General features: G+C 42.0%; 1 protein-coding gene across 1 annotated transcript; it reads left to right on the forward strand.

Annotated features, from left to right (window-relative positions):
- The first annotated feature begins 11,440 nt into the window (after positions 1 to 11,440).
- LOC120954855 (uncharacterized) lies at positions 11,441 to 15,294 on the forward strand. The gene is made up of 2 exons (XM_049608919.1): positions 11,441 to 15,243; positions 15,285 to 15,294. Exons 1-2 carry the CDS (start codon positions 11,441 to 11,443, stop codon positions 15,292 to 15,294), a joined length of 3,813 nt encoding a protein of 1,270 aa, XP_049464876.1.
- Positions 15,295 to 15,548: the final 254 nt, after the last annotated feature.

Here is a 15,548-nt window from a genome sequence, read left to right on the forward strand (position 1 = left end):
TTCCTAAAAATAAATCAGATATATCAAATCCTATCTTAATGGTAAATACTAGAGCTATGATAAAGAAAAACAACGTTGTAGAAAACAAAGAAAACAAAAAGAAAAAGGAAGAAATAATAGAAGAATATAATCTAACAAACATGTATGAAACAGACAGGCCATCTGATACAACTAAAATGATGAAAATGAAATCAAATATTAATGAAAAAGATGAATTTATTGAGCTCGTGATATACAATCACAATTATTACAAAGCGCTGGGAAAATTTAAAATACCCATAACTTCTGCGAAGCAAAGTCAAACACTAGAGTTTGTACTGCATGAGTCATGCCTAATCGCTAGAAAGTATCACAAGAATTTAGCAATTGCATCGAATGACAGATTATTCGAATTTTACTCAATGTCGACCATAAAAGAAATAATTAACAAAATGATAACAGACGTTCACATCGTCGTATTTACACCACCTAGACTGGTAGAAGATACAGAAGAACAGATCAAAATAATGTCCAATTTCCACACAACACCATCAGGAGGTCATATAGGACAATTCAAGCTGTATAGTAAGATAAAGGATAAATTCAAATGGAAAAATATGAAAGCGGATATCATCAAGTATGTAAAAAGTTGTAAAGCATGCGCAACTAATAAGATCTTAAAACATACTAAAGAGGAAACTGTTGTGACGACAACACCCTCTAAACCTTTTAACATCATAACGATTGATACCGTAGGCCCTTTACCAAAAACAGCAAATAATAATCGATACGCAGTTACGATCCAATGCGAATTATCGAAATATATCATAATCATCCCGATTCCAAACATAGAAGCAAATACTATAGCAAAAGCATTAGTAGAAAATTTTATTCTTACATTTGGAAACTTTTTAGAAATGAGATCAGATCAAGGACTCGAATATAACAATGAAATTTTGGCACAAATATCAAAAATATTACAAATCAAACAAACATTTGCAGCAGCATATCATCCACAAACAATAGGATCTTTAGAGCGAAACCATAGAAGTTTAAATGAATATTTACGAAGTTATACCAATGAGCATCATGATGACTGGGATCAATGGACTAAATTTTACGAATTCGTTTATAACACATCAGTACATAGCACCACTAATTTCACACCTTTTGAATTAATATTTGGAAGACAAGCTAATTTACCACAAGAATTATATCGAACAAAAGTAGAGCCTTTATACAATATAGAACAATACTACAATGAAATGAAGTTTAAATTACAAAAATCACATGAAATTGCAAAACAAAAACTTATTCAAGCAAAATTACAACGTCAAGCAAAATTGAATGAAAATGTAAACAAATTAAACATACGAATAGGAGATTATGTCTATTTAACAAACGAAAATAGAAGGAAATTAGATCCAGCTTATATAGGACCATTTACAGTCGTAGAAATTACAAATACGAACTGCATTATAAAACACAATCAAACAGGAAAAACCACAACAGTACATAAAAACAGATTAAAACATTTTTAGTGAATAATGCACTCTTTCGTATAAACTCAATCGTACATTATTCAAAAAGGGTGGAGGTGTAGCATATCTGCTAAACAAAACTTATTGTAAACCACACTATCAACTATAGACTCATTGTAACACACTTCGGAAAGCCAAATCACACTATTGCAACACATTCATTCCACACCATAGCAACATACCCAGACCATACCGTCCATAGAACAAACCATCGAGACACATTTATCGAAAACAATCGAAACGCGCAACATAAGCAATTCAAGCGTTTCTCCAGCAAAGTGGACAAACAGAGAACGCATAGCAACTTATTGCTAAAAGCGCAGTGTAGGCAAAGATCGACGAACGCACCCGTTCTTTAGCTAGAACAGTTTATACTTTCCAGAACCTTCGTAAAAACACTAAAAACGCAGCATAGGCACATAATGACAGACACCTCACTCCAATACAATGTATAAATTGCACCTCATATCAATAACCTTTAATTAGGACAAAAACACATTCCAAACCCAAATGTACGAAACTTATTGAGTATAAATAAAACCAATTCCGACCGTGGCAAACCAGATTCGTTCGGACTGCCAAGATAGGACGTTACGCTTCCTAATACTTCGCCTTCCAACTTATTTCAAGAGTTTAGTTATGTCCCCCTACCCAAGGTAAGGCTTCTAAACTCCAACGTTTCCAGTAAGGGAAACCTCCTAAAGGTTTCTATGATCGCCTGGACGATCAAGTGCTGAAAAGTCCGTTCGATCGATGTATTATTCCACCTCGGCTCATGTCAGTAAAAACTGACCTACCGCGACGTTGTTCGATGTACAGTATGTACCGTATGTCCGCTCATCACATTACATGGCGACCGTAACTAACTTCCAAACGCATTACAGTTACTTTTTGCATCAACTCCTTAAACAAACCTCATGTTAACTTTTCTGCCTAATAAAGAGAATTAAATACATAAGATTTTGGTGTCAGAAGTGGGATAGTCCAGGATACGTGTCGGAAAGATCGGAGCCAGCGGAAAAGCGATTTGTCGGCCGCTAAACAAACGATACATCACACACACATCCCAAGCAGAAAAGTGAGGTTAGCATCACCCCGTGCGAACAACATTACGACAAGGAGGTTTCTTTCGCTGTACGCTGAAAACAACAGAAAACGATGGCAAATGATAACCGTGAGTTGCTGGAGGCTCTTTACGGAATGCTTGTGCATGCACTTAAGGCATCCATCGGACCAGCCGTCGAACAAGTAAGTGCAGAACTACGCAACACAAGTGAAAATATCCCAGCGCCGCTTTCGAAAGTACCGTCATTTGCTATGCCCGAATACCGTGCCAACGAGGGAACATCGGTCGTTGAATATCCCAGATAGCAAAGCCGAAGGCCTTTGTATGGGAGCCATCGCGCTCATCAAGGTTCACTGCCTGCGAACAAACGGCGTCCACGGGCCTGCCCACGCCCGAATGCACAGCCGATGACATACGATTCTATCTTCACCATTAACATGAGAGGGATAGAGCTTATACCCCGAACGTACCCGAAAGGTATGCATGCTTCACTCATCAGGATCTAAAGGCAAGGACAAGGCAAAAGAGACACAGAAAAATTTCCTCACGGCTACACATGTCCTTTTGATGCGTTGTATATGCGTCTCGCTCGGTAACACAGCGGCATACGGCAGGCGAGCAGTACAAATGCTGCTACCTGCTGCGCACACATGTTTATCGAACACAACTATTCGGTTCGGCTCGGTAAACTTCACGAGGACGCCGGAACACAAGGGCGCAGACATTTTCATGATTTTGTATGACTTCGGGTGTTTTGGACCGTACGTGTGGGCGCAGACACTTAGTCGCGCGCATAAAGCAAAATGTGCGCGAAGGCAAAAAAAACCCGAAAGCGCTTCGTGTGGCCCTCTCTCGTGTTTCTAGTTTTATTCTCTCTCGCATGTCATCACTCTCTCCCAGTTTTTCGGATTGAAATGAGAAATCACTCTCTTGATTTGGTTGCGGCGGCCTAGCTGCTTCCCCGCTTGGCAAAGAGTATCTCATTTTACAGGGTTTACCTAGCCAATCGGGCGTCGTCAAAACGTTATCGGTCGCCGTAAATACTTTTTCGGGCGACGTAAACCCTCAATTGGGCACTGCCATTTCTATTCGGGCCTTGTGAAGTATGAATCGGGCAAAGTACAGAATGAATTGGGCCTACTTTACATTTTGTTGCTTTCTAGCTGTAAAATAATACTTTTTTGCGAGTAGTTTAACTGATATGTCAGAAAATTCACTATTTTTAAGTTTAATTACATAAAAAAATATTCAAAATCCTGTTTTTAAATTTTTAATTCAACCCCGTACAATGCAATTTGGTTTTATATATTTTTTTAATACAATATGTTTGTTGATTTAATTAGGTAAACATTTTAAAATAACACATAATAAGTTAAACAACATGCAAAATACGTATTTTTAAACTGCTTCATGGATCAAACACACCGGAGCGACCGATTTGACACCTTCAAGAGTAGGACGCTTTCATTCTGTACTATGCTCGATTCATACTTCACAAGGCTCGAATAGAAATGACAGTGCCCAATTGAGGGTTTACGTTGCCCGAAAAAGTATTTACGGTGTTATGGCAATATGACCAATATTGCCATGAGCTGAAACCGTTGTGCACGGATTAAGCGATAGCGATCCGTCTTGACATGCTGTCAGTTTCGAATAAAAAGGAATGCGCAGCTTGCGCTGCGCATGATTTAGCGTCCAAGCTCCAACCAAACACATCGTGTTTATTTAATTTGAAAGAACATAACATGGCGATCCTGCCAGGAGTAACAGCAACATATTGGGAAAACGCTAAATATGGCATACGTATAACATTGCCATACGTGCAGAAGTGATATTTCTTGCTTTGTGACATCAAAAGAGCAGCAGTAGCAAAGTGCGGTGTAATGTGTCCATATAAAAATGCGTCACATGATTGAAGCAGAGCAATAGTGTTTGGCGTAAAAAAAAAATCGAAATAACTGTTACTGTCATTGCCTCACTGAGTTCATCGCCTACTGAGTGTAAAAAAAGAAGAAGAAAAAAAGTTAACGTGTGCAAAAGAGCAGCAACCGTTCCGGCCCTCTTGTGACACCAGTTTGCTGTATTAGTGTGCATGTAAAAAAAAAAAAAAATTTGGTGACAAAACAAACAACGCCCCTCATCGTGAATCATCGTGTTCGTTGTCTAGTGTGTGTGTCAAGCAGAAATTTTGGAATACAATACGAGCAACACCCTCACCGTGGATCATCGAGTTCGTCGCTTTTGTGTCCATCAAGAAAAAAAAAAGTTTGGTGACAATCGCGTTCGTTGTCTATTGTGTGTGTCAGGCAGAGGTATTGGGTAACAATACAAGTTACACCCTTACCGAGGATCATCGAGTTCGTCGCTTTTGTGTGCATCAGGCTAGAGTTGTGGTGACAAAACAAACAACGCCCCTCATCGTGGATGATCGTGTTCGTTGTCTATTGTGTGTGTCAGGCAGAAATTTTGGACGACAATACGAGCAACACCCTCACCGTCGGATCATCGAGTTCGTCGCTTTTGTGTGCAACAGGCAAAAATTTTGGTGACAATCGTGTCTTTGTTTATTGTGTGTGCCAGGCAGAAATTTTGGGTGACAATACAAGCAACACCGTGGATCATCGAGTTCATCGCTTTTGTGTGCAGCAGGCTAAAACTTTGGTGACAAGACAAGCAACACCCGCAACGTCGATCATCAAATCATCACTTTAGTGTGTGTACAGTTACGCGAAAATTCCTAAGCGAGCAGCCTATCTCGCCTTTGTCTACCGACAGCCTAATGAAGAAAGCAATCCGCAGCGCTGTGGATGAGCGGAAAAGTGCGATCAGAAACAAAACAACAAAACCGAAGGTGAGTACAGAATTGGTGGCGGCTGTGGGTTCGGTAGTGTTCAGACAAAAAACTTGCAACAAGCAGACAAACAAAAACGCAACAATGGCGACAAAACTTGATTTAAATTTAGGATTAAAACTAATTAAACCATATGATGGTAATTCAAAAGGCCTTGCGAATTATATAGAAAGTGTTGAGTTGTTTCGAGAATATTCAGAAGGTGTAGATGAGCATCACTTTTTAAAATTTTTGAGAACCACATTGACAGGCGTAGCGCATGGAGTTATCACTCCTGCTAATACAATTGAGGAGGCGCTTAAACTCCTAAAAGAAAAATTCGCTGTAAAAAAGACACCTTTGGCGGTGGAGCACGAAATGGAAACCAAGAGGCAAGGAAAGCGTGACATTTCCGAGTATGGGTCAGAAATTGAAGCTTTGTCTGCAAAACTAGCAGCGGCCCATGTTTCAGCTGGAAATTTTGTTTCGGAAGGTTCTGCGAAAAATATAGTGCAAACAACAGCTATACGTGCGTTTATAGGGGGACTATCCAATCCAACAACAAAAATTTTGCTGAAAATTTGAAAATCTGAAAGCAAGAAATCCTCCCACACTAAGCAAGGCGATTTCTGATGCTTTGGAATGTTCCTCTGAATTTGAAAACAATGATGGAAACCATGATGCATTGTGGAACCATCGACAAAACTGGTACAATCGACCACCCATGCGAGCCCGAGGTGGTTATCGCCGACCATCTGGTTTTCGATACTTAAGAGGAAATCAAAGGGGAAACAATAACGCATTTCGTGGAAGTTCATCATTTTTGCCAAATAGGTTAAATCCAAACAACACACATCAACACGAAAACTTTTCAGCCAATGATGCACCAACGCAGGAAGAGGAAGACGTAAATTTGTTGGATTTATTTCGTTGATTTTGATATAATCAAAACCGTTAAAATTTTTGGTCACCTTTTTTTCAAAAAAAATCCAATTTTTTATCGATAGCGGAGCATCTTGTTGCATTATTGCACAACGATGTATTCCCAACCATGTATATATTAATCCTCATAATAAGTTTATGGTCAGAGGCCTTAATGGCAATACTCAATCTATGGGATATATCGACACGACAATTACTATTGATAATAATAAATATCCTATTCGTTTTCATGTACTAAATAATTTACCGTCAGATATTAATGGGTTAGTTGGTACCAATTTCTTAAAACAATTTAATGCTATTTTTGATTTTTCTAAAATGAAAATTTCTTTTACCCCACCTAAATATTATAATAATTTTCATATACCTGCAAGAACTGAATTACTTACATATGTTGATACAGATACAACTGAAATGTCTGTAATAATGAGTGAACAATTATCACCACATGTTTTTGTTGCCAACAGTTTAGCAACACTAATAAATGGGAAACTTCCTGTTAAGTTAGTTAATTTTTCAAACAAACCAACTTCCATTAAAAATTTCAACCCAATCATTCAACCTGCTGAAGCTTATAATATAATTGAATTTAAAAGAAACGATGAAAATACTGAGCGGGCCAAACAACTTCTTAAAGAATTAAATTTAGCACATTTAACAGATGATGAAAGAAGAATGATTTCAAAATTGTGCTTAAAATTTAACGATATTTTTTGTCTCAATAATGACGTTCTTAAACCTTCAAGCTGTCTTCAAGCTAATATTAAAGCAAAAACTAATGTAATACCAAGCTATTCAAAGCAATATCGGTTGCCATATTTTCAGAAAAGTGAAACAGAAAAACAGATTAACAAAATGCTGAATGAGAACATAATTGAACCCGCTCAATCCGACTGGAATAGCCCTATTTTATTGGTACCTAAAAAATCATCAAATGATACGAAAAAATGACGGCTAGTAGTAGATTATCGGAAAGTTAATTCAGTTATACAAGATGATAAATTTCCACTTCCTAATATAGAGGAAGTAATTGATTCATTGGCTGGTGCCAAATATTTCTCGCACCTTGATTTGTCACAAGGATACTACCAAGTTCAACTTAATAAAGAGGACCGTCCAATAACAGCATTTACCACAGCAACGGGCCAATATCAGATGACAAGATTACCTATGGGTCTTAAAATCAGCCCATCAACTTTTTCGAGGCTTATGACAATTGCTTTGTCAGGACTAAATCAAGAAAAATGTTTGGTTTATCTTGATGACATTATTGTTTTCGGGAAAAACTTACAGAAGCATAATACAAATCTTATTGCTACCTTTACTAGATTACAAAAAATCAATTTAAAATTAAATCCTGAAAAATGTCATTTTCTAAAAAAAGAATTGGTTTATCTTGGACATTACATTTCTAATAAAGGGATAAAACCTGATCCAGCAAAAATTGAATGTATTGAGAATTGGCCTGTACCAACCAGCGCAGATCAAGTTAAACGATTCATTGCGTTTGCCAATTACTATAGGAAGCACATACAAAATTTTGCTAGCATTTGTATGCCGCTTAATATGCTCACAAGAAAAAATGTTCCTTTCAAATGGACTCCAGAATGTAATCAATCATTCCACCACTTTTAGACTTTCCGGATTTCAGCGAAAATAATAAATTCGTATTACATACGGATGCATCGGGAACAGCCATCGGTGCAGTCTTACAAAATAAAAATGGGAAACCCATAGCTTATGCAAGTAGAGCTTTGAACAAAGCCGAATTAAACTATGGTACAATAGAAAAGGAATTGCTAGCAGTAGTGTGGGCTACAAAACATTTTCGTCCCTATTTACTTGGAAAAACATTCGAAATTTTCACTGATAATAGACCGCTGGTCTACTTATTTACAATGACTGACCCATCAAGCAGACTCACTAAATTCCGCCTTGCATTAGAGGAGTTCAATTTCGTGATCCAGTATACAAAAGGAACTGATAATGTGCTGGCAGATGCACTTTCTCGAATGTCAAGTGACGATCTCAAAACACTCAATCATGACGTAGTACTAATAACAACAAGGTCTATAATTTCTAAACAAAATGACGTTTCTTCAGACAAGAACATTCCGAACAATCCACAGTCTTCATCAAAAACTGTATTCGTAGAGCTCGTAGTTTGCCCTGAGATAAAAAAATGTTGTAGCAACAAACGAAAAAATCAAAATTCCCGATACACAAAGCATAATTCATCTACGGAGAATATTGCTCGATATTTTGAAAATAAAAAAAGAAATAGGGAAAGAGATGATACTGGTAATAAGGAAATATGATGATAAGATCAAAAAGCTTCTTGAATACATCAAAATGATAAATATAAAAAACCTTCCAAAAATAGTAGTAATGCATTTGGTAGGACCACTTGTGAAAGAAGAAGGTTGTGAATATATTTTGACAACACAATGCGATCTTACTAAATTCATCACAGCAACACCTATTACAGAGAAAAGAACGGAAACGGTAGCAAAGGCATTCGTAGAAAAAGTAATTCTCAAATATGGGATACCAAAAATCATTTGCACGCATAGAGGAGCAGAGTTTATGTCAAAACTATTCATCGAACTTTGCAAACAACTTAATATTGAAAAACTAAATTCCACGGCATATCACCACGAAAACATACGAGCCTTGGAAAATTCACATAAAATGTTAGGGAATTTCCTAAGAATTCATTGCAAAGACAACCCACTAGCTTGGAAGGATTGGATTCAATTCTATGAGTTTTCGTACAACAACATTGTACATACAGTAACAGGTTATTCCCCTTTCTTTTTATTATATGGCCGACTGCCTAATATTCCTTCGAATTGCTTAGAAAACCCTAAAAAGGAAATGCATTACGATTTAGACAACTATATAAAAACCTTGCAAGCTAAATTGGTAATTTCACATCGAGAAGTCAGAGAAAAGCTCATAAATAACAAACATAAGGTAAAATTAAAGTATGATCAAACAAGTAAAATCAAGGTTTTTGAGGTGATAGAACAGAAATATTCCATAACAATAGGATTAAGAAATATTGTACGTAAAAAAAAAAAAAAAAAAAATTGGTTGGGCGTGTTATGGCATTATGACCACTATTGCCATGATCTGAAACCGTTGTGCACGGATTAAGGGCTTGGTACTTGTTTCGACGCAGCGTATCGCAACGCATTGCGTGACGCACGCTGGTATCTGTTCGCTGCGTTCTGCATGGATATGTCAACACATTTTACAAAGAAAAACATCAACAAACAGCAATAATGCCTGTCACTTATGGTGACGACGCGATCGTTCGAGGATCGACAAGGAGCGTCCGTATTTTAGCTAGCGGCCGCTAGAGGTCTCGGACTGGACGATAAACGTTCGGACTGAACGAAACCCACCGGTCACCAGCACTCAGAGATCCGCTGAGATTGAAGCTGGCTTTGAAGCTGAGTTGGCGAAATTATTCAACCGATCCGTCGGGTCCCGAAGCCGAAGCAAACCCGAAGCCGAAGCAAAACCCGAACGGGGTTCGGCACGACCCTTCGTTAAAATAGCCCCCTCCCCCTTTTTTGCCAGGATTTCTTTCCGAAATGATACAGTGCACACCATTAAACTATCGTAAATCGATTTATTGAATATCGAACCAACAATACAAAAAAAAACACAACACTTGCACAATAATCACTGCACTTAATTATAAATCAACGCACATAATTAAAAAAAAACACTTTTTACACTCGCACAGTGAAAAAAAAAAACAAATTCAGCACAGCACTTTCTGCTCCTCATCGCTGTTGCTCCTGGTTTTTCTCGCTGCACTGTACGGGCCACTGCTCCAACACTACGACACAGCCACAGGTTTTTGTTGTCTCCGTTCGCCGTGAAACACACATGAAATGGAAGAAAAATGATATTAATTAGAAGGGGGGATGTTGGTTGATAATTTTAATCACTTTTACTTACCTCAAATTAAACAAAACTCCATTTTTTACGGGGTTTATCCGCTGACTACCAAGCGCTGAAACAACACACAAGCACCAACCTCACTGGACTGAAAGTAAAGCCTACTGCGTGAATATGTGTATGCGCTTCTGCCAAGTCAACCGCGCCGTACTGCGTGTGTAGCCAAGTGCGTGTGTGTGTGTATTTGCACCACTGGACACAGAACACAAACCTCACCGCACAGCAGAGCGTGTGTCGCCAAGTGTATGCATGTGTGTATTTGCACCACTGAATTCTGAACGTCCGCCGCACCGCACCACACAGCGTGTATCCCCAAGTGCCTGGCTGTGTGTTGTATCACCGTGGTGTGGCCAAATGTGTGCATGTGTGTACTTGCTCCACTGAAAGCCGGTATCGCACCAGATTTCGGGTGTCGCCTTGTGCGTGTGTGTGTTATTGTCACAGCACACTCGTTCGTCATTTTTTTTCGTTTTTTTCACTTGAGCCACTCGATTTCGTTCTTCGCTGATTTTGGCAGCGTACGAAGGGGGTTCGGTTTCAACTTCCAACAACAACAACCACACGAGGGAGCTCGTGGATACTCACGAAGGGAAAATCACTCAAATTAGAGCGAGAGACAGATAGAAAAAACGAAAGGTCAATATAAAATCTTCGGCTTTTGACTGTTGGGAAGGGATCGACCGAGCGTTTGACGGATAGCCGGTGACCGCATGGACTGCGAAATAGGGCTTTCTTTTTGATCCCGGACCTGCGTGGAAGCGGACGAATTTTTAGTTTTTTTCACTCTCTGTTATTAAAATTTTGTTCTGCGAAAGGCATAATAAAATAATCCTGAATTACTTAAAAAAGCCGTTTTTTGGTAATTTATTTATCTGCAGGCCGGGCGTTGTGCTAACGCGCAACATTCTAAAAATTCAGCTAAAATTCTATTTAAAAACTCAGTCTTATAATTCTTCTAAATTCCTCTCACACGAGCTGTGCAAATTCGGCTCGTTCTCTACTTGCTCTATTATACCACGCGGTAAGCGCTGAGAACAAAGGACTGTTCGGTAAGGTACACGCACATACAAATACACAGCCAACGCATCCGAATCGTGTAGTGCAAAAATGCAAGAGGAAAGTGCAGTGATCGCGGACTTTACGTGTGCGGTGTGCGATAAGGCGGATTCGGTAGATTCGTTATTGCAGTGCGATTTTTGCGATAAATGGTACCATTACGAGTGTGCGCACGTGGATAAAACGGTAGAGACGAGGGCATGGTGGTGTGCGGAGTGCGAAGTGAAGACCAAACTAGCGAGCGGCAAGAAAGACGACGAGATAGCGCGCTTGAAGAGAGAGATGGAGGCTCTTAAAGCCACGACGGAGAAAGCGTTAGCTTTGATACGGGAGAAGGATGCGGAAGTAGCTCGGCTCAGTAAGAGCAGCGAGCGAACCTCGTTTTCGCCCGGGGAATCGCTTCCTTGCTCAACGGCTAAACGGATTTCGGTCAACGAAGAAGGTGACCTGAGCCAAAGCCAAATAGCAGCCCGTCAAGCAGTGCGCTATGAACTCCCTTCATTCAATGGGAATCCCGAGGAATGGCCGATATTTCTGTCTACCTTTCGAAGATCGTCTCGTACGTTTGGGTTTACCGAAGACGAAAATATCCTTCGATTGCAAGGAGCGTTACGGGGAAAAGCACTACGAACGGTGCAAGGCCGTCTCCGGCACGCTGACAATCTGGAGGAAATATTGAGCGCGCTTGAAAAATCATACGGGCGACCGGATGTGTTAGTGAATACGTTGCTCGAACAAATTCGCGAATCACCGCCGATTAAGTCTGAGCGGCTCGATAGTTTTATCGAATACGGCGATTTAGTTGCTGAAATATGTTCAACTATAAAGGCAAGCGGAACTTCTGACAGATTGTACGATGCAGCGCTGCTTCAAGAGCTGGTGGACCGTATGCCGGCATATCTGCGCTGGAGCTGGGGCATGCATAGTCAGGAGCTAAAAAGTGTGACGATGAGCGAGTTCGGTGCCTGGATTCAGAAGGCGACGGATGGAGCAATGGCGGTAACTCCTCCGCAGCTGAAGAAGAAGACGACAACGCGACAAGTGCATGCGCAACACGTGGAGACGCATCAGCCCCAGCCCAATAGGCATCGAGAGTGCGCGTTGTGTAACAGTGATACGTGCGGTACGATCGCGGAGTGTCGGGTGTTTAACCGGTTAAGCGTTGCTGATAGGTGGGACAAGGTGCGCACCTTGAAGTTGTGCAAACGATGTTTGGGCAAGCACTACGGCCCGTGCTCGAAGCGTGACGACTGTGGTGTCCAAGGATGCGTCGCTAAGCATCACCGGAAGTTGCATCGTGTCACCAGCGAGGAACGCGTGGAGATAAATCATCATGGAACGCGCTCCGATGGTACATTGCTGCGTTACGTGCCGGTAAAGCTGCACGGTGAGAGTGGTCCAATTTACACGCATGCGCTGTTAGACGAGGGGTCGACGGTGACGTTGATGGAGCAGGAGCTCGCCAGGCAACTTGGGGTTAGCGGCGTTCTTGACCCGTTGTGTTTGCAGTACAGTGCGGGAGAGCGACGCGATGAACGTGATTCGGAAAGGGTAGCGGTGCAAGTCTCCAGTGCTGAAGAAAATGCATCCGCATTTTCGATGGCCGACGTGCGTACAGTCAGCCGGTTATCGCTCCCTATCCAATCGGTCGATGTGAACGAGTTGAAGCGGAAATATAAGCATTTGGAGGCGATTCCAGCTGCCTCGTATGAGGCTGTTTCTCCTCGTTTACTAATCGGTATCGACCATTACAGATTGACCAGACCTTTGAAAACTATAGAAGGACAGCCAGGACAACCTACAGCTACGAAGACGCGTTTGGGATGGCTCATTTTTGGCAAATGCACGGATAACGCTAACGACACATCCATTGTGCAGCCGGAGTCTAGCTACCACGTATGCGATTGCCAAGGAGAGACCTCACGGGCAGATCGTATGATGGCAGCGTACTTCGAAGTGGAAGGTTATGGTCCTGCGAAGGAGCCTTTGTTGTCGAAGGAGGATCAACGTGCGATGTCGATTCTGCAAAACAACACAAAACACGTCGACGGGCGGTACACCACGGGCTTACTCTGGCGGAGCGACAACGTTTTCATGCCGGAAAACCGTCAAATGGCTCTATCTAGGATGGAGTGTCTGGAGCGTAAGATGAGCCGAGATACGAGCCTTGCGGAGAAAATTAACGCGATACTAGAGGACTACTTGAAAAAGGGCTATGCCAGACCGATAAGAGAGGATGAGCTGAAAACCTTCTACCCTAGGAAATGGTATCTTCCAGTGTTTCCAGTGACAAATCCTAACAAGCCTAATAAAGTTAGGTTAGTATGGGATGCGGCAGCTGAAGTTAGAGGTATCTCGCTGAACAAGAAGCTGCTGACTGGGCCTGACCTGTTGACGCCGCTGCAAGCCGTGCTATTCCGTTTCCGTGAATATCGAGTCGCGGTGGCAGCTGACATCCGGGAAATGTACCACCAGGTACGCATTTGCGATGATGACGTCCACAGTCAACGGTTCCTATGGAGATGGGGAAACACAAATGCAGAGCCGCAGGAGTTTGTCATGCTGAGGATGACCTTCGGTGCAGCATGCTCTCCAAGTACGGCGCAATTCGTAAAGAACGAGAATGCGGAGAAATATCGTTCCCTGTACCCGCGTGCAGTTCGCTGTATCCATGAAGAACATTACGTGGATGACATGCTTACAAGTGTGGAAACGGAACCAGAAGCGATTGAGCTGGCATATCAGGTGAGCGTAATACACAATAATGCTGGATTTTCTCTCCACAATTGGCTCTCAAATAGCATCAAAGTCGCGACAGCGGTAAAAGGCACTGAGTCAACCCTCAAGGAAATGGATTTCGAACCGTGTCTAAAGCCAGAGAAGGTGCTGGGAATGTGGTGGGACACCACAACAGATAGTTTCGGCTTTAAACTATCCCGTGTAAGACACCTGGAGCTGGCACGCAAGGACAAACCACCGTCCAAGAGGCAGATGCTGCGGACTTTGATGTCGATCTACGACCCGTTAGGTTTGATCGCAGGCGTGCTTTTTTATTTGAAAGTACTTCTTCAGGAAGTCTGGCGCCTACACCTTGGCTGGGATGACGAAGTTCCGGAAGAGATCCAGCATAAATGGGACGCCTGGATGGAACGACTGCCAGAATTGGAAAGTTTCATCATACCACGTTGCTACCGACAGCTGGCGTCGCTCACCGAATCATCTCTACAGCTACACGTGTTCGTTGATGCGGGTGCAGATGGTTACGCAGCGGTCGCGTACTTCCGTTTTGAGTGCCATGGACGTATCGAGGTGTCGTTAGTTGGATCCAAAGCTAGAGTGGCGCCTCTAAAGTATCTTTCCGTGCCCCGCTTAGAGCTGCAGGCTGCTGTGATGGGTTGCAGAATAGCCTCGTCTATAACTAGTGCTCATCGAGAAACTATTAGTGGAAGCTACTTCTGGACAGACTCGACTGATGTTATAGACTGGATAAACGCAGACCACCGTAAGTACTCGATTTTCGTCGCACATAGGGTTGCTGAGGTGCTGGACACGACGAACGTCGACGATTGGCGATGGCTTCCAACTAAACTTAATGTGGCGGACGAAGCGACCAAATGGACCAACCTGCAGCATCATCTCGCCTCCGAACGATGGTTTAGTGGGCCCGAGTTCCTGCAACTACCCGAAGCAGAATGGAACATACCTCGTCGAGTACCATCGGAAACGTCCGAGGAGGTGCGGAAAAAGGATAGGCTGAAGCTGGTCGGCATCCACATAGCGCGTCCGATTTTCATCGACTACGAGAGATTTTCCCGATGGACGCGGCTGGTCAGGACGATGGCTTACGTGTGTCGGTATGTAAACATTATTACCAAAACTAAATCTCCATCGACAGGTCCGCTTAACCGCGACGAAATCCAGCGGGCTGAAACGGTAATTCTGCGAGACGTTCAGAGGAACGCTTTTACCGATGAATATGCCATACTCTGGAAGGCGAGGGAAAACTCAACAACACCGTCGTGGAAAAGTCCGTTTCCCAGAAGTAGTTTGTTGTTCAAACGAAGCCCCTATATGGACGAGGACGGCTTGCTGAGATTGAGCGGAAGGATCGATCGTTGCCGTTACGTCGACCCCGGGAGGAAGCGACCTATTCTGCTAC

The sequence above is a fragment of the Anopheles coluzzii genome, chromosome 3, assembly GCF_943734685.1.
Source record: "Anopheles coluzzii chromosome 3, AcolN3, whole genome shotgun sequence".
Classification (NCBI taxonomy): Eukaryota; Metazoa; Arthropoda; class Insecta; order Diptera; family Culicidae; genus Anopheles; species Anopheles coluzzii.

Excerpts from the sequence above, each read along its gene's own strand:
- LOC120954855 (XM_049608919.1), top strand. The coding sequence starts at position 11,441 with ATGCAAGAGGAAAGTGCAGTGATCGCGGACTTTACGTGTGCGGTGTGC.